General features: G+C 40.0%; 1 protein-coding gene across 1 annotated transcript in view; it reads right to left on the bottom strand.

Moving 5' to 3' along the window:
• Positions 1–19,511, bottom strand: part of APLP2 (amyloid beta (A4) precursor-like protein 2) — a 72,852-nt gene that overhangs the window by 33,160 nt on the left and 20,181 nt on the right. Inside the window, exons 2-3 of the mRNA XM_012644278.1 lie at positions 6,232–6,405; positions 5,263–5,386 (exon numbers count right to left, since the gene is read on the bottom strand). Coding sequence (XP_012499732.1) covers positions 5,263–5,386; positions 6,232–6,405 — 298 coding nt within the window. The remainder of the gene's footprint in view (positions 1–5,262; positions 5,387–6,231; positions 6,406–19,511) is intronic.

The raw sequence follows: 19,511 nt of genomic DNA, 5'->3' as shown, positions 1-19,511 counted from the left end.
GCTTCACCATCTTTTTTTTAAGTAAAGAAGAGCTACTATACTTCAAAATGGGTGAACTATATAGCATGTAAATTACATCTCAACAAATGTGTTTCTAAAAAGCAGAGAGACTGAGTATTTGCAGTAGTACTGAGCACATAAGTAAATATACTGAGGATACTGGAATTGGAGATACTACTATAAGCTCATTGTTTTTAATATATGGATAGACTGACATGGAAATACAGATTTATGTATCTGTAAATGGAATATATATATTTCCTAGTTCTGTTTGTTGAATGGGCCTAGAAGCAATAACATCAGTAAGCATGGTTCCTAAGTAGCAGTCCTAAGTAGCAGCACACTAAAATAAACCAAGGCTTATTGGAGACATAGACTCTGGGGGTGGAGTAGGGAAAATACAGGATAGGCCTGGAGCATCCTTTCTGTACAAGAAAGGAAGTTCTCAAAGAATGAAAGAAACATGTGAAAAGGATAGAGGAACCAGCACGAAGGGCTCCCACAGGCCAAATCCAGACGGTGAGTATATAATGTAATAAATAAATGAATGCAGACACCATTTTAGCCAGATAATGAAAGTTACTAGTGGTAACAGAACAAACTGACATCACACAAATCCCAATACGATGCAACGAGAGCACTTCTGCGATATTCCCCTTAAAACTGCATAAATCAAAAGGATCACAGACAAATCCAAATAGTAAGGCAGTTTACAAAGTATCTGGTCTGTAGTTTTTAAAATACGAAGGTCATGAAGGACAAGGAAAGACTAAAGAGAGAACTAAATGCAGCATGGCGTCTTGGATTACATCCTGGATGTTACCGGAACAACAGGGACACTTGAATAGGGTCTGTAGATTAGCTACTGGATCAACTGGGTATTGTCTACAGAATCCTGATTTTGATTATACTACGGTTAAATAGGAGAATTTCCTCATTTCAAAACAATACACAACGTAGTATTAAGGCGTAAGGACACTATCTGATCAAAAGAATGGAAAAACAAATATCACATGTACTCAATACTAAATTGGACTTAACTGATTAACAGTTATGTGCACACATGAAAATAAAATTCAAGGGAAATAAAGTAGGTGGGAGAGGGGAGGAGGGGATGGGTAAATTCACCCCTAACGGGTACAATACACACTAACTGAAGGGCTCAACTGTACAAAATAACTCAAACTGTACAAAAGAAAATTACGTAACCAAAACATACGTACCCTGTCAAAATTCTGAAATAATAATAAAATAAGGGCACTATCTGCAATGTATTACCAAATCATTCAAAAAACAACAAACAAAAACAAAAAACCCAGGAGAGAGAGGATGTGTGTGTGTTGGGGGGGGGGAGTTATATTAATAAGATTAATTTCACCACACCAGTCAAATGTTAACAGTTGGAAAATCTGAAATCTGGGTAATGGGTATACAGGAACTCTGTCCTATTTTTGTAACCATTCTGTAACTTTGAAATTTTTTTTTTTGGAGACAGGGTCTCGCTCTGCTGCCTGGGCTAGAGTGCAGTGGCATCATCATAGCTAACTGCAACCTCGGACTCCTGGGCTCAAGTGATCCTCTTGCCTCAGCCTCTTGAGTAGCTGGGACTGCAGGCATGTGCCACCATGCTCGGCTAATTTTTCCATTTTTTGTAGAGATAGGGTCTCACTCTTGCTCAGGCTGGTTGCTAACTCCTGACCTCAAGCAATTCTCCCGCCTTGGCCTCCCAAAGTGCTAGGATTACAAGTGTATTTTTTAGTTTAAAAAGGCAACTCTAAGACTATCATCAAATGGCCTCTAAGGAGTCCAAAGAAGGTGGTGCTGATAATTAACCAATGTCAGTTCTATATGGGTGCTCAAAGGGGAGGTGACTGTGGAAGGAGCAGAGAGACATTAGAACTTTTTTTTTTGAGACAGAGTCTCGCTTTTGTTGCCCAGGCTAGAGTGAGTGCCGTGGCGTCAGCCTAGCTCACAGCAACCTCAAACTCCTGGGCTCAAGCAATCCTTCTGCCTCAGCCTCCCGAGTAGCTGGGACTACAGGCGTGCGTCACCATGCCCGGCTAATTGTTTCTATATTTTTAGTTGTCTGATTAATTTCTTTCTATTTTTAGGAGAGACGGGGTCTCGCTCTTGCTCAGGCTGGTTTCGAACTCCTGAGCTCAAACAATCCGCCCGCCTCGGCCTCCCAGAGTGCTAGGATTACAGGCGTGAGCCACCGCGCCCAGCCTCGAGACATTAGAACTTTAAATGATGACAAGGAAGAACTCGCGGTATTTCTTTCCTACTCCCTTCTTTTAAACTCCAGCCACCTTGTCCCTTATTAGTTCATGCTCAGGCAACTGTACTTATTTACCAAATACCAATGGATAGCTCTACTTACTGGTTAGGAAGTTGTCCAAATGGATGCTGGGGCAAACGCAAATAACTGTCTGAATTAACTAACACCAAAGACTGTATAATGTTTTATTCATTGACCACAATGCAAAGAAGGTACTGAACGGTTTAGTTAATGACAATATCACTTCATTGTTTGGTTCTGTAACATACTTAAAAAATGTAAACTACAGCATTTAGAAAATAAAGCAATAAAATGAAATTTCTGTTGTGTACCAATTTTGGTAGCATTCTTTTTTTTTTCTTTTTAAATAATAGAGACAGGGTCTTGCTATGTTGCCCAAGCTCGTCTTGAACTCCTGGACTCATGCAAACCTACCACCTCAGCCTCTGAAGTGCTGGGTTTACAGGGGTGAGCCACCGTGTTTTGCCTATGGTAGCAGTCTTGTGTTGTAATCATTGTAAATAGTATATCCTATATTCTAGGCACTGTCATGGTACTGAGGGGACAAAGACGACTAAAACAGGTGCTTTCAAGGTGTTTACAGTGTAGTTAGAGAAAGATCTATTAACAAACAATCATTGTACCGTGTGGTAAGTGCAATGCCAACAGCAAAAAGTATTACAAAAACTTGGATATCTGGATAGAAAATAAGACCAGGAAGGCTTCATCCCTTGAGGTAAGTCTTAAAGGAAGAACTTCCCAAGCAAAGCAAGCAGAAGAAATCATTCCAAACTCTGAGAACTGGATGCCATGTGGCCAGGCTCCCCAAGGTGGTGGATGCTGATGAGGCGGAGTGGTAGAGAACTGGGCAGAGTTAAGCAAGGGCCAGATTATGGGGTTAAGCCACACTAAGGAGCTTCACCATCTTTTTTTTAAGTAAAGAAGAGCTACTAAAGGCTTTTATGCACAAGAGAGACACGATTCAATTAGACAACAGAACTGAGAAACAGGCATGGAGGCTGCCATCATAGCCTGGACAAGAACTGCCCAAGGCTGAACTAGGGCAATGGGAATTTCATGGCGGAGGAGGACACAAGCCAGAGAGTCCCAGATTTTCTTGATTTACAGCACCCTGAGTGTCCCAGTAATTTTTTCACAGCACCCCTAGGCCAAAAAAAAAAAACAACCCTAAAAGTTAAGTATTTGGGTCCAACAACTTAATAAGTACTTGTGTCCTATCACCTCAGTGCCTGCTGGGCCCTGCACAACTCCCCCGACCCTACAATCAGGCTGAACATCATCACCCTCATTTCCTCTTCTACAGTGATTTTCATGGGGTACTTGCTTTTTATCACAGGAACCACTGAAAACACAGCTTCACAAAGACAGGAAATCATCAAAAGAGATGCAATGATCTCATGTTGAAACTGCAAACTACCTCCAGCTAGTAGTTTGTGGAATGCCTGACGGATGTCACTATGTTCCCTTAAAAAATCAAAAACATCCTGCAATGCCGCAGGGTGCCTCAAGTTTGGGAATCACAGCTATAAGCCATATTATGAGGTAAAAATCAGGCTGGCTGAAAACGGACTGGATGTAGGGAGATAAAGAATAACTGAAGAATCAGAGATGGCCCAGGTCCCACTCAGATGTACGGGTGGGTGGTGGAGCTAGCAAGTGGCAAGAACAAACAGAAGATCAGGCTGCCAATTCTTAAGGGACAGCGACGCAAAAGGAAGAAACAATTTTCAGCACTTTCTATTGTCTACGAATACTCAAGAACAATGTCTTGTTTCACTTATAGTCTGAGAATTTTATGAAGAATAAATGAAACCTCATACCCCGAGATTTCTCAGAGCTAAATGGAATGGAAGAACATCTTTAAACCACATCACATAAAATTTTTAACAAATCTCTCGCTACTGTAAGATGCTCAGTTTTAAAATAAATGGTGCTAAGCACATACAATGTCCCTCTTTCCCCTTATGAATGCTTTTGAAGCAAAGTTCATTGCTAAGTATTTTAAATACTGTTATCCAGGGGCTGATTCTTCCTGTTTTTGAGTCCTCGCTGCATGTGAGAATGAGAAAAGCAACATATTCCATTCTGCAGCTGTCTGAAGTTTAAGGAGAGGTTTTTTTAATGAAGGGAGGGAAGGGAATAAGTTAAATTAAAAGCTCCAATTTGATATATCTACAAAACTACTCAGGATGTCTACGTTAATCCTATCATGGATAATCTAAAATCGACTGTTTTGCCCTTTTAAGTGTCTGTGACCAAATCTGCTCCTGAATCACCCACAGTTCAGTGATGCGAGGTAATTCAGATGTGTCAAGGTGATGAGTGGTTAGGATAAATACATTCACTAAGCATTTGAGGCAACAACTGTTTCCGGCTAATAAACTGTTACAGTCTCACTCAGGTTGGCTTTGAAAGTTACCACTAGCAACACGGAATCATAAATACTCTTCCCAGCCCCATGTTCTTCAGAGGGCAGGTCCCGTAGGACCTGGCCCTGGCACTCTGGACTGTCCACAGGCTGCTGTGAGTCAATTTTCCTTCTGAAAACTACCAGAGGTTTGGTTTAACAGAGCAAATGTGTATAGAGTGAAATACGGGGAACAAAAGGCTCTTTTCCTTGGTCTGCTTTCTTCAGTACCACTCCTGTACAGCATTAATTTCAAACTGTTAATGTGAGGGTAAAGCTGGATTGCTCTGTGGGTAGCACTCTTAATCGGTACCATGGAAAAGGCTCACCCTCAAAAGACAGAAGGATTTTCACAATGGCAGAGTGAGTGATCACTGAAAAGAGGTCAGCTATGGACACTAGGAAGCAGTCTATACCCAAAAGAGAAATTCTCCCAACAAATTCCTGCAGCTATCAGCTTCTAACACATGCAGCTATTTTCACTGTGAGCCAAGAGAAAATTAAATTTAAAAATGGGAGGGAGAGAACTTCCTGAAAAGTAACCAAGAACACTTACCGAGACACTTGAAAGGTATAACAATGTGACTCTTGCATTGCTTTTTGTCCCTCCGGCACCAGTTGTCAATACTGACTGGTTGATTTGCTTCCATCACATTTGTGATCTGTAGCTCTGGATACATCTGTTAACGAAGCGAAAATATACACACATAAATTGATATGCAGATGGATATTCACTTGCAAGTGAGGATAAGTGTGTCTAAGTTTACTCAGCCTCCACCCTTATCCTATAAAAATCTCAAGTTCCACTCTGCTACCCCTGGTTTCAACTGAAGTCATCTAGTAAAAAGATACTGTAACTGTTAGTTTTCTTTTGACAGGTTAGATTTCTGAACACTTTTAAAAAGGAATTTGTATTTAAGGACAAGCCAAAGCAGCAAGATTTTAGCCCAAAACAAATCCATTAGGTGTCAAGTTTGCTTGTAGGGTATGTGTAAATCTCTGAGTTTATGAACACTCAAGAGGCACGTCTACAGAAATGACTGTTAATGAAATTATTAGAACAATATTTGACTCCTGGACCCATATATTAGTCTTGGTAAGAAGTTGTATCATATTCTTTTCTTTTTGGCCCAAAAGTTGAATCAGACCTAAGATGATCATTTACAATACTGGTGGCTTTCTATCCGTAAGTAGAAAACACAAGCATACCCATGACTTGTTTTGCATTCCATCTCCCCAGGGCAAGTGGGAAGACAAGAGAACCGGGCTGTGCTTCCATGGTACTTGCCAAGCTTCTGCAGTATTCCTTCGTTAGAGAACTGAGAGCTCACAGTGCACACAGGGAAAGCCTCTGGGAGGTCTCAATCACACCACACATTTGGAAACAAAAGGCCTGGGGCTCCAGCCATTAGCATTTTGGTCTTAGGTCAAAATTGAAGAATGACAGCATATCTATTTCTAAGGTAAACAGGTTCAACCCTGACCCAGAAAAAAAGTGGTTTTAACTTTCTGGCAACACTCTTACCTCCTGACAGTACTGCAGAACTTCTTCTTTTGTTCCAAAGCAGCTCCTGGTGCCTGTTGGGTCAGGTTCCCATTTCCCAGTCTGGATGTTCACATGCATATTTAACTTCCCACAAAACATTGCAATTTGAGGCTCAGCAACAGCAAATCCTGTTCCGGCATTGGCTGCAAGAGCCTACCAAACGGGGAAAAAATTCCAGGTTTACTCCACAAAGGATGGCACAAAGGCACAGTCATTCATTCAGCGGTGCTGTGATAAAACTGATGTTTTAAAAATCTTTATTATTTACTATTTTTATCTTGATAAACAAATCCTATTTCCAGGAGTTGGAACAGACAAAAAAAACCCCAGATCTTTCAACATATATGACCAAAACGAAAGGTCAAGAAGAAATCTAACCCCACACTCCTCATCTGGGATACTTTTAACTTGACAATCTATAACGCGACTGCAGTCTGCTGTAGTGCAAGCAAATCTACTTTCCATTCCTTCGTATACCAAATCATGAATGTAGAGAATGACTACAGTTCCAATAATTTTAATTTACTCACACAAGAAAATTTTATTGAGCAACTACTATTTTGCAAAGCAGTACGCTAAATGCTTAGGATACAAGAGAAAAAGTCATGGCCCACTTTCTTAGGCTCTAATGCAGGAGTCAAAACACACACACAAAAAGGTATGATCACATTCCCAGATGTTCTAAGAAGGAAAAGAACACAATGCTGAAAAAGCATATAAAAAGGAATCTGACTAAGCTTGTAGGTCATCAGGGAAGCTTCCTAAAGAGAATGAAATCTGAGCAACCCTTTAAGCTTCCATGTGGACAGACTGTTGAGATCGTGCGGTAGAGAGATGGTGGAGAGGCACACAGGGACAAGACTTTTATAGACAAAGGAAGGATTTTAGTACTTATCATTGGGAGTGTTGAGAAGTTTTAAGCACATAGTTATTATTTTCAAAATGCAGCTCTGATGCTTTCTCTGGTTGGAAGGTAAAGAACCAACTTAAAGGATAAACAAGAGGGCATTCAGGGAAACAGCTGAGGAAGCTGGAACTGCAGTCCAAGAGAGGGATAATGGTAGTTGGGCTAAGGTGGTAGGGTAGAAAGGGAGGTTCAAGAGATCAGAAAGAAGAAAATGGGCAAAGATTAGATATGAGGGATGAGGAAGATGTCACATTTGGCCTGCATTACTCAATATGTGATGGCATCATTTATGGAAATGAAACACTAAAAGAGATTTCATGAACAATTTTATCTCGCGTTGGGTAAAAATCATCAAATATTCTATGAAGGCTTTCTTTGGTCAGTATCATCCTTTTTGTGAAGAAATCTTAAGCACTAACAGCTCAGAAATTACAGGTGAGAAATAACATTTAGGAATTATGACAGTAAGGCTCCTGTCAAGTATCATGCACTAGAAAAGCAAAGGCATCTCTGCAGCTAGTAATGTGCCATTAGTAATGATTACAACCATACTGGAGTTTTGTAGCATCCTATAATGCAAAACTTCTTTCAAAATACAAATGAAAAAGTTTTTCAAAATGTAAAACTTGTGTGGGAGGTTTAGATTATATGGTCCATTGTTATTCTTTTTAAAGAGAGCATAAACATAAAACAGTTTTCCTATTAACAACGAAGGGTAGCTTTGCCTTTTTAAATATACGGAAAATGTATGCTTTTCTAGGCAACTTTCATTTACTTGTGCCAATGAACTACATAGACATGAGTAATCCTTCCCATTAGGAACTTCAATTTGATTTTGAAATATATAATGATCTTTTTCCAAGACAAACTTACTATCCAACATACATTTTGCTTAGGAGATTATTAAAATTAGCCCGCTTTCTACTAATATAAGAGAAGGATGCACCAACACTTGTTGGATAGCTGGGAGAAAGCTAATTTGGAAGTAAAATGTTGCCAATATCTATCAGGGTTGAAAAACCACCTCAATTAAATCCGACGAACAATTAGCACCTCTTTTAAGTAGAACTGATTGTAGTCCTGTTGTGACAAATAATTACTTGTTAAAGTAGGAAGCCCTACACCTTCAGTATAACTGCATATGAAGCTACAGACGGATATGAATTCTAGCTTCCTCCAAAGAAGGAAAAAACATTTAAAGGTATCAGTAGAAAGGAACATACACTTCTTCATAGGTAATAATCTAATGGTGCTTCATTCAAACAAATCATTAAAAGGTATAAAAGATGTACCCGACAAATGTGATTATTTTCACACTGAGTTCAAGATGTGTACCAAAAGGCTGCCCCTTTTGGCCATACTTTTTTGATCCATATCTTAGGATTATGGGCAGCTACAAACTTGGATTACATGAGAAAAAAAATTGGTATATATGGAGATAAAGGCAAAGAAGCCCCTGGGACACTTTCGTATACCAAAACCAGCACTCTCCCCAAATACTCTGCTTCCTACTTCAAAAGCTTGGATAGAAATAAATGAAGACAATTCAAGAAGATATGATAAATACGCAGTAGGTTGGTGTAACTGCAGTTTTGGATTATGAATTTTAAATCATTATAACTAGGTTGAAACATATCTTTATTAATCAAAATAGGAACCATTATAATCAACACATTTTTGCCAACGAGAAATATGTTTGTTTATTCCTGTATCATAAAAATCCGTGCTTTGGGATTCAAAGAACTCTTGGAAAGCATTTTCTGCATCCTGCTGGTTGTGGAAGCATTTTCCCCACAAAAAGTTGTTGAGATGCTTGAAGAAGTGGCAGTCAATTGGCAAGGTCAGGTGCATATAGCGGATGAGGCAAAACTTCACAGGTCAATTCATTCAACTTTTGAAGCGTTGGTTGTGTGACGCGAGGTTGGGCATTGTGGAGAAGAACTGGTCCCTTTCTGTTGACCAATGCCGGCTACAGGCGTTGCAGTTTTCGGTGCATTTCATCGATTTGCTGAGCATACTTCTCAGATGTGATGGTTTTGCTGGGATTCAGAAAGCTGTAGTGGATCAGACTGGCATCAGACCACCAAACCGTGACCATGGCCCTTTTTTGGTGCAAGTTTGGTGTTGGGAAGTGCTTTGGAACTTCTTCTTGGTCCAACCACTGAGCTGGTCATCATCATTGGTTGTCATATAAAATCCACTTTTCATCGCAGGTCATAATCCGATCGAGAAATGGTTTGTTGTTGCATACAATAAGACAACACTTCAAAATGACAATTTTTTTGATTTTCAGTCAGCTCATGAGGCACCCACTTATTGAGCTTTTTCACCTTTCCAATTAGCTTCAAATGCCAAATGACCGCAGAATGGTCAACGTCGAGTTCTTCAGCAACTTCTTGTGTAGCTGTAAGAGGATGAGCTTTGATGACTGCTCTCAAGTGGTCGTTGTCAACTTCTGATGGCTGGCCACTGCACTGCTCATCTTCAAGGCTCTCATTTCCATTGCAAAACTTCTTGAACCACCGCTGCACTGTACATTTGTTAGCAGTTCCTGGGCCAAATGTGTTGCTGATGTTGTGAATTGTTTCCGCTGCTTTACGACCCATTTTGAACTCGAATAAGAAAATCGCTAGAATTTGCTTTTTGTCTAACGTCATTTCCACAGTCTAAAATAAATGTAAAATAAACAGCAAGTAATAAGTCACTAGCAAAAAAAACATAAAGCAAGAAATGCAGATTCAAGGCCGGGCATGGTGGCTCACGCCTGTAGTCCTAGCACTCTGGGAGGCTGAGGCGGGTGGATCGTTCGAGCTCAGGAGTTCAAGACCAGCCTGAGGAAGAGCGAGACCCCATCTCTACTAAAAATAGAAAGAAATTAGCTGGACAACTAAAAATATATAGAAAAAATTAGCCGGGCATGGTGGCACATGCCTGTAGTCCCAGCTACTCGGGAGGCTGGGGCAGGGATCGCTTGAGCCCAGGAGTTTGAGGTTGCTGTGAGCTAGGCTGATGCCATGGCACTCTAGTCCGGGCAACAGAGTGAGACTCTGTCTCCAAAAAAAAAAAAGCACATTCAAATGATATATAACATAACATCTATTTAAGAATGTATTCCAATATCAAATGTCAAATTTCAATAATGCTAAAACTACAATTACTTTTGCACCTACCTAATACATTAGAAAGCCAAACTGACAGTTCAAAAGGAACATGTTTCCTAAACCTATTATAAATTAACTACCACTGCAGTTAAATCCGAAAGGTTCTGAGCAGTGTTTCCTAAATTCTATAGTCTTGTATATTTTAACATTAAAAGCAGATACTAAACAAACAGGATTTCAGGTATGGTATCTGATCTTTCAGAAGTACAGGGTGGGGGAAGGAACCATTACTCCTTGAATTCCAAATATGAATACAGGTAAGGAACAATGTTAATTAGTTATGTGAGCTCACCTAAGCCACAGCTGAGGAGTGGGCAGTCAGTGCAGGCAGCCACTTAGCAACACCAAAGATTATGTTCCACATGTTACTCATTATGGCTGTTGGCTAAAAGACCACAAGAGTTCCAACTGTATAAATGTTCACTTTATGGGTCAACCACTGAGGTCAACACGTTAGTGGTAAGTGCATTTGATCTCTGAGCTGAGATGGTCAGCACTACCTTCCCCAAAGAGAATCTAAAATACCAGAGGTTAAAGCAACAGGAAGAGGCAGCTAAGCAGCAACAGATCCTCACATCAGCTCCCACCAAGAAAAACTACAGTAACTGGAATCAATCCAGACAGCTAATAGGCTGTAGTGAATCACTTCTGAGTTCAGAAAGATTAATCCTGTGGTCATAAGAGACTCTCAAGAAGGTATCATCTGAAATATAAAAAGCCTCTGTGGACCATGTCTAGGAATCAACTAATCAAACATGCCCCAACCTTACCTAGGATAATTTTTTCTGTAATGTTGGTACTTCTCTGAAAATGCTCTTATTTAATGTGCCCTCCATTTCCTTAAGCACACTCTGCGCCTTGATCCATTACATCAACATATAAATCAATCTGTTTCCTAATCTAACATGCTACAAATGGGATTTCACTGCCAAGTCAGCACTTCTGATATCCTGTGAACCTGGAATCCTCTCCGAAAGAAATTAATGCCCCGTGCATTGGCACTTAGCTGGTCCTTGTGATCTATGCACGCTGCAGCATTTTTAAGGCTTTGAAAACAAATTGCATCAGTTGCTTTCCTAACCCAGTGCTTCCATTTTACTTAATAATTCATTCTTAAAAAGAAGTTCCATTTTATTAATTTGGCTCACGGAAGAGTTTATCTATCCAAGGATAGAAATTCAACTTGGTAAAAAGTGCTTCTAGCAACTTGGTTCAAAACCTGAAATGGCTGAAAGCAATAAATATGTAAATCTAAATAAATCTAAATCTGAACCTACTTTAAATCGGGGCCTTTAATCATCACCTCAAGAAACGTAACTAGGCCCGAGGCGGTGGCTCACACCTGTAATCCTAGCACTCTGGGAGGCCGAGGTGGGCGGATCATTTGAGCTCAGGAGTTCGAGACCAGCCTGGGCAAGAGGGAGACCCCCGTCTCTACTAAAGATACAGAAAGAAATTAGCTGGACAACTAAATATATATAGAAAAAATTAGCTGGGCATGGTGGCACATGCCTGCAGTCCCAGCTACTCGGGAGGCTGAGGCAGGAGGATCACTTGAGCCTAGGAGCTTGAGGTTGCTGTGAGCTAGGCTGACGCCACGGCACTCACTCTAGCCCGGGCAACAGAGTGAGACTCTGTCTCAAAAAAAAAAAAAATATATATATATATAACTACTAGGCCCACCTAAGCCCACCTCCCTACACAGAGCTGCTCAGGACCACGGGCTGCCCTCCTACTGCAAAGCAAATGTGTACACCCAGGTATTTCTTTCCTCACTGAACGTCCTGCCTCAGGATCAAATCTGGCTCCAGGGCTTGTGAAAGTACCTGACATAGAGGGAACATTTTCCAAAATACAGGGTTTGATTCTACTACTAGGAAAATCATGTTTCACTGAATGGGAAGGGGCTGCCTTATAGACACTCAAGCGTTTCTTTCACCCTGCAAACGCAAGTTAACACAGTTCCAGTTCTAATAAACACAAAATTGAAGCAGGCCCAGCCAGTTACCACTGCATACTAGTGATAGCAAAAGGTACAACACTCTTACTCAAAGACCTTTCGTAAAGAAAAAAGTCAGTAAAAGGACAATCTATTAAAAGATTTGAAGATCCTATATACTGTTTTCATTCCTGTTTGCTCTAGTGCTGAATGGCACTTCATGATTCATAAATTATTAATAAAATGACTTAAATCTGTGCCCAGGAACATTCACCAAAGATTTACTTAACTGAACAAAGTGAAAAAAAATCCTGTTCTTAGCATACTTTCAAGATATCTTCCCCAAGATATTTATTAGCTACAAAAGGGAAGATATTACTTCGGAGTAGAGACTCCCATCAAGCACCAATGTTAACCTCCCCAGCAGTAAGACATTTAAGACTGAGGGACAGCTACAGATCGGAAAGGACTAAGCAGAAATGACGAGTAAATGCAGCGTGGGAGCCCGAACAGGATCCTGGAACAGGAAACGTTCTTTCGTGGGAAAAACGGAGCTATTATTTGAATAAGGTCTGTAAATCAGTTAATAGTATTGTGCCAGTGCAAATCTCCTAGTTTTGATCATTACATTACAGTTTATGAAAGACGCTAACATTAAGGGAAGCAGAGTGAGGGAATAGCGGAACTAATTATCTCTGGTATTTTTGCAACTTATTTTTTAAGTCTAAAAATTAGTTCAAACCAAAGTTTTTGTTTTAAATCCTGTTCATAATGTGCCTGGATTTCAATCTGGAGTACATGGTTTCAATCTTAAGGGTCAAAAAGAGAGGACACTTTTAGGTAGAGCAATTAGTAAGTATAATCAGAGTAGGCTCAACATCTGAAAAGTGTATTATTTATTCCGAACGCATAGGCACATATCCTAATGTAGTAAAGCCCCATGTGTACACATTTTTAATTTTATTTCTCTGCAATGGGAAGACTATTACAATTCTGACCCAGAGCCTATAAGAAATTCCATGTGTGTTACTGTCAAAAGAGTAACTGTAGTTTGGAACCTTTAGAGTATCTTTTTTCGGCAGAAGAGAAGTGAAGCTTTGAATTTTAAAATATTCACACTTCAAACATTTCAAACCACTAGTTAATAAAATGGCAGGATTCTTGTTAAGCATTTTCCAGTTTTAGCAGCAAAATGAGAAAACGTGTTCTTAAAAGTGACAGTTTGCATTACACCAATGGAAAAGTCTTGGCTTTCTATTTACATTTGAACTTAATTCTAATTAAAAACTGGTGATTTAGGTACAGAGGAAATACTCCAAGAGTAAAAAGCCATTATTCTTACATTGACATATACCAGCTGTTAGGTATTATGTTCATGGAAGTAATCTATACAATAACCCCTGCTTTTATTAGAGCTTCAAATCTTAAAGTATAAATGAGGTGTCATTTCCAAAACTGAAAATGGTTTAGGCTGTCTCCAAGGCTTTCTACAGGAACATGGTAAACTGTCCATCTGGATTACACTGGTAAGGATCCAAGCACCATAATTTAATAGATGTCCATCTTTCAGTTATGTGTCTCTGAGATGAGAGCTAAGAGTCTTTTATAAAGGAAGTTACTGAAAATACACAAATACATAAAATAATTTTTATGTAAAAAGCAAAGATGCAGAACAGTGTTTACAGACATAAAATTCTCAAGTGGACAGGTTATTCACCAGTCTCTGTATTTCTTTCCAATTGCCCATTATAAAATAGGAAGTCTAAGAAATTTATTTCCATGGGTAGGAGACACTAGGGACTGGCCTTGGCCCACCATTAGTCTTCTCTTTGCTCTACTAACCCCAGAGGAAGACGAAGAGCATGGCTCTAAGACAGAGACAAACCATGACTGAGTTCCACCTCCTCACTGACTGGCTGTGCCACCTCTGGCGGGTCATTTAACCTCCCTGGGCCTCAGTTTTCTCATCTATAAAATGATGACAACAATACTAACTTCATATCATAGTGCTGCTCTGAGGTTTAAAGTGTTTGAAAAAGCGCTTGTCACATACAAGAAGCTCTTCAAGCATTGGTGGCTATTATCATCAGGCTTTAATTTCTTTATCTATGAAATAGGACTACTAACATAGCTATTCCTCCCAGCCTGTTGTGGAGATTAAATTACGACAAAGCAATGAAGCACTACTGCTGCACAGCAAGTACACGAACATGAGCATCGTTATCATCGGGCTGGCTTCTGAAGATTTGACTCTCGCTGCAATTACACAGAACTGGGGCTTCAATCATGGGGGCACAAGGGAAGAGCACATCAAGTCCCTACGCTAGCAGCCAACCTTCCCAAATCCAGGATGGCATGAAATGGGTTTACAAGAGTGCACATTCCTTCCCCACCTATTAAATATGGATATGCATAAGGCAGGTTGCATAAATGCTCCATATTTTGTGGGAATTCAGTCACCAAATATTTACATGAACAATTTAATACCACTGTAGCATTTAAAAGAAAATTGCTGGGAGTGGCTGGCTCCTGGCTCTGGTCCAGCTTCCAGGGCTAGGAAGTGAGGTCAAGATGAATCTCCAGTTACTACTAAGACACTTCTGTGACCAAAAGAATATCACCTAAGTTATTTCTATAAATTTGTTTTCTTGGTAGACATTTCCTCTACATAGTAGCTATGTCACCTCATGGAAGTTATTTAATCTCTTACCTTAGTTTTCACTTTTGTGCAACATAAATATGGTGCTAACCCAGAGTATAGTTATTATAATAAATGAGACATCTACCATATTAACTTTGGACTTTTGTTCACACTACGATAGAACTCTATTTTCCCAAAACTCCTAATGCATGGGAAACATGGCTTGAAAACAAATACAGCTTTCTTACTGATTCAGACTTCACTCTGACAGCAGAGCAAAGCAGTCATTTGTCATACTTTGCAAGGCAAGCTAACTGCAGAGGTCAGGAAATTAGGAGGCTTGAGTATTAATATAAGATGATCTAAATGGTATAAACCTGGGCTTAACCTTTGAACTCATCGGCCAGCATTACTTAGGCAGTTATTTATTAAGAGTGTGCTAAATAGCGTGGGCAGGGTTGGGGAGTATATAGGGATGTGTTTCCTAAACCTTAAAAGGGCGAAATGACTTCAAGTAACAAACACCCAGAAGTACTACTGATTAAATATTAATAATGAAATATATTCATTTTAAATCATTCTTACTGATTCACAGATAGAAATAATAATGAAGGGTTTTCTGTAGAATACCCAAGCACAAACCTGGCACTATACTCTCAGGCTGATCTGACACTCTATGACACCCACTTTGTGGTTACATGCATTAAGTCAGCCATTAAAAACTGGGTAATTTTAAGCATGTTTTGAGTATTTCATGTACTTATAACAAATTATACTTTTTAAAATATTGTATTCTTCAGACAAACTATCTCATTAAAATAAATACTCAACTTAGTGATTTTACCTAGGTTGAGAAGCTATCCAACATGTCAGCTTTGGCTGAAATGCTATATAACCGACTTTAAGAGGTTAAAACCACAAACATGACTAGCCAATGTCAGAGATCTGAAGTAGAATCCACTGGATCTCTTTTCCTTTAATATATCTGAGAAAAGATAAGAAAACAAATCGATGTAACTGAAAACATTCATGTTTTAACATACAGGACAGTTTTTACCTGTGTTTTAAAGTAGGGGTTCCCTAACGTCCATTAGGGGGCTAATAGGGTCAACAACAGGTTGTCAGTGGTATCCTGAAAAATGAGAAAGCCAAGAAAGGTCTGGTGTGACTGTGCATGGGCACACGGATGTGTGAGGGCACAGAACTGCTAACTGTCCTCTCTCAAGAATGACTGTCCTGAATTCTAATATCATCTTCTACCTTGTGTTAGTCAAATGTTTTTTATAAAATGATGGCAATAATAAATGGGTAGTTGGTAAAAATATTCTTTTTGCATTATTAACCAATAACAACTTTATCTAAAATTTTCTTTTGTTTTATTATCCCACGAAAACCAAATATTAGAAATCAGTCTTAGCTCTGTATTTCTAGGGTTCTGCTATGCTGAAAGGCAAGAAATTCTTGGGTGAATAACCCAAATCTTTGCTTATACCTAGAAAATGTGACAATTTGCCAAAATGATTTTCACAGGGCACAGAGAGAGAAAAGTCACATTTTAAAAACAAATTTCTACACAGCTATTCCTCTAAACATTGTACAAGATGCAAGCACTATTCAGATACCAATCTTGATGTAACAATCACTTTAACTTCTAATGACCATTAAAACTGTGAAAACAAAAATATGAAAGTGCTCCACCCCCTCCAAGTTCAAGGCAAGTTAAAGGACATCTTTCCTATGATTTATGTGGCATTTAAATGTAAAAGTAAATACAGACTGTATTATCAACTTACACCAGATCTGCTTGCAGACAGTAATTCTTCCTGTCTTGGACCCATGCCCATGTGCATTATTGTAATTATCAGCAACTTAAAAAAATAAAGTAATACAAGTATGAGCCACTAGTCAGTATGTTTATTGCTTGCTGCATCGGCCATTAATTAACCTTCCTGGGTTCAAGCCACCTAACTACTAAGTAAATGCATAAAAGATAGCAGGAAAAGCTACCGCTCAAGTCAAAAGAATGCATAAAAAGGATGTGAATGTTTGTGTGTGAGCATACACACACACCCTACCCCACGGTGCAAGGTCCAACAGCACTTTTGCTCTGTCAGGTGGCCACGGGGAGTCCTCCAGGATCCAATCTCCCCCCAGCACTGTGAATCACCTCAAGTCAGAATGCACTGCTCTTCTGTCCCAAGAGATTCAGGGGCACTATCCTGTCCTGCAAGGCCCACTATAGTGCAGCCCCTGCCTCACTCCAGTAGCCTCCTCAGAATAGCACACCAGCCAGGTCTGCCTCGCCTCAAGGCTCTCTACGAAGCACTCTCCTTCCCTGCTCTCCTCTGAGCAAGCTTGGTCTCACCCTTTAGGACTCTGCTCAAACGGGCATCCTCTGGGAGGCCTTCTTCCCCAACCCATTCCAGGTTCTCTTTCTCCCATGCGGTCTGAACTGCCTTGCTCCTTTTCTCAGTGCCCACCCCCCACCATTAGAGTACAAATTCCTCAAGGGGAAGGACCTCATCTGTTTTCCTAACCTCTGTATCTGGGAACAGCACCTAGAATGTAGCAGGTAGGTAATCATTTATACCCAACTAAGTGACTGGCAGACTCTCAAGCCTGTGCTCTTGCGTTTTTCAAGACATTTAGCTAAACTAGTATGAATCAACAGGATTCACCCACAGAGATTTCTAAATCAACACTGCACTAAGTCTTCATTCAAGCAGATCTACAAAGAATGACAAATTAAATGAGAAAAAAAATTTATGCAAGATGGCAAGTTTCAATTTTTAAAATTCTTGCCAAGTGACTCCATGTACACAGTTTGAAAAGCCACTTAGTCTGAGGCTAGAACATAAACTAGAAGAGTAGCCCCCACCCCAATGCAGAGGGGGCACTCCCACAGCTCAGTCAGGCCTTCTACCTGCTGTTTACCTGCACACTTCTAAATAACACGCCTTATTTCTGTCTTTTCTGTCCAAACATTATCCATCAACTTTCTATTAAAAACATTTTTAATTCTTAAACCACCACACCCTACACTCATCCACCCGCTTGCCCTGTTGGTCAAATCAATACTTTCTATTTCATTACAACAAAAGTGTTCTGTGCTACAATTCCTTTCTTAAGCATCTCTACCCTGAGAGTAACTGCGTCTTTTCTTTTACCTGCTTGGTTTCACGTATTGATCATTAACTCTCCCCGAAACTGTCAGAAAAGATCCATAAAACTCCCTTCAGTGCAGTCACATGCACTACGTTATCTGTTGGTTTCACTTCTTTCTAGAAGATATCCCTCCCAGGGCCCTCCATTCTCCCTGCCGGCACACAGCCCTCACAGCCCTCCTAGTCGTGGAAATTCCTTCCGTGCCTTTCTTTAGTTTCCTGACTCAGCATTTTCCTTTTTCTTGACTTACTTTCTGTTTTAGTGGCTCATAGCATCCCATAGTTTCCTGAGAAAGAGTGTATGGATGGTAAATTTCAAACAGGTCTCAAAAAAGTTTATGTATACATTTTATCAATAATTTGGATGAGCACTGAATTATAGACTGGAAATAATGTTTCCTCAGAATTTAAAGTCTTCTAGCTTCCAGCATTGTTGTTGCTAATCTAAAGCCAATCTGCTTCCTGGTCCTCTGTGTGTGGACTAGGATATGGATGTAAATTCTAAGATCGTCCCAATCTCTGGTACTCTGAAATCTCAACATACCACGCCTCGGTGTGGTCTTTTCACCACTCACCTCCTGAGCTCACAGTGGCCACATCAGCCTGCACGCACCCAGTTCTTTCTGAAATTCTCATTACTTGTATGTTGGACCTCCCAGATTGATCTTTTACTTCTCTTACCTCTTCCTTTCTAGTTTCTTTTTGTTCTCTCCTCCTGAGAGATTTCTATTGGATTTTTAACATTCTGGTACAACATTTCTAATTTCCAAGAACTCTTTTTTTGTTCTCTAAATCGTCTTTATGTCCAACTATTACTTCATAGGTATAATGTCCTATCTTCTTAGACATAAATAATAAAAACTTATCTTTATGTGCCTATTCCCTACTTTGCCTTCAAGTTTCTCCATCTTCCTATTTTGTTCATATTCCAGGCAATCCTGACATGTTTGGTGATCCCAAGCCATCTAATTGATATTTAAGAAGGGAACGCTAAGAAGCTGGTTGGAAGTTTTCTGTACACAATAGGACTTATCAAGAATGGCCTTCACCTCTCCAGAGAGGAATCCTTCAGTTCCCTGCCTGGGGCCTAGTTGGAGAGACTTTCACTCCCCAGGCCCTTGCTGGCCCTGCTGCTCCTGAGAAACCTGAAGTCTCTTCCTGGGCTGCTGGGTGGGGAGGGTTATGGAGGGGCTGGCTAACTGCTCATATTTAGTTTTGACCTTGTCCCTGTTTTTGGCCTCACCCATCCTCAGAGGCCCTGGTGCTTCCCATTCCTAAGAGTTCTGCTCTGCAAATCAGTTTGCTTTTAGATGGCTCCTCCCCCGAGTGTAGTTTTCAGCTTCTTCTGATCTGCTGGCTCAGTCTGCTTTCTGTCTTCAAGATATCACAGCGAGAGAAGATGACATCTTCTTTTCCTGGAAAACTCTCTGGAGCAAGCATGAGTATC

The sequence above is a fragment of the Propithecus coquereli genome, unplaced genomic scaffold, assembly GCF_000956105.1.
Source record: "Propithecus coquereli isolate 6110/MARCELLA unplaced genomic scaffold, Pcoq_1.0 Scaffold209, whole genome shotgun sequence".
In the NCBI taxonomy this organism is placed as follows: Eukaryota; Metazoa; Chordata; class Mammalia; order Primates; family Indriidae; genus Propithecus; species Propithecus coquereli.
This window is presented reverse-complemented; position numbering and strand designations above follow the sequence as displayed.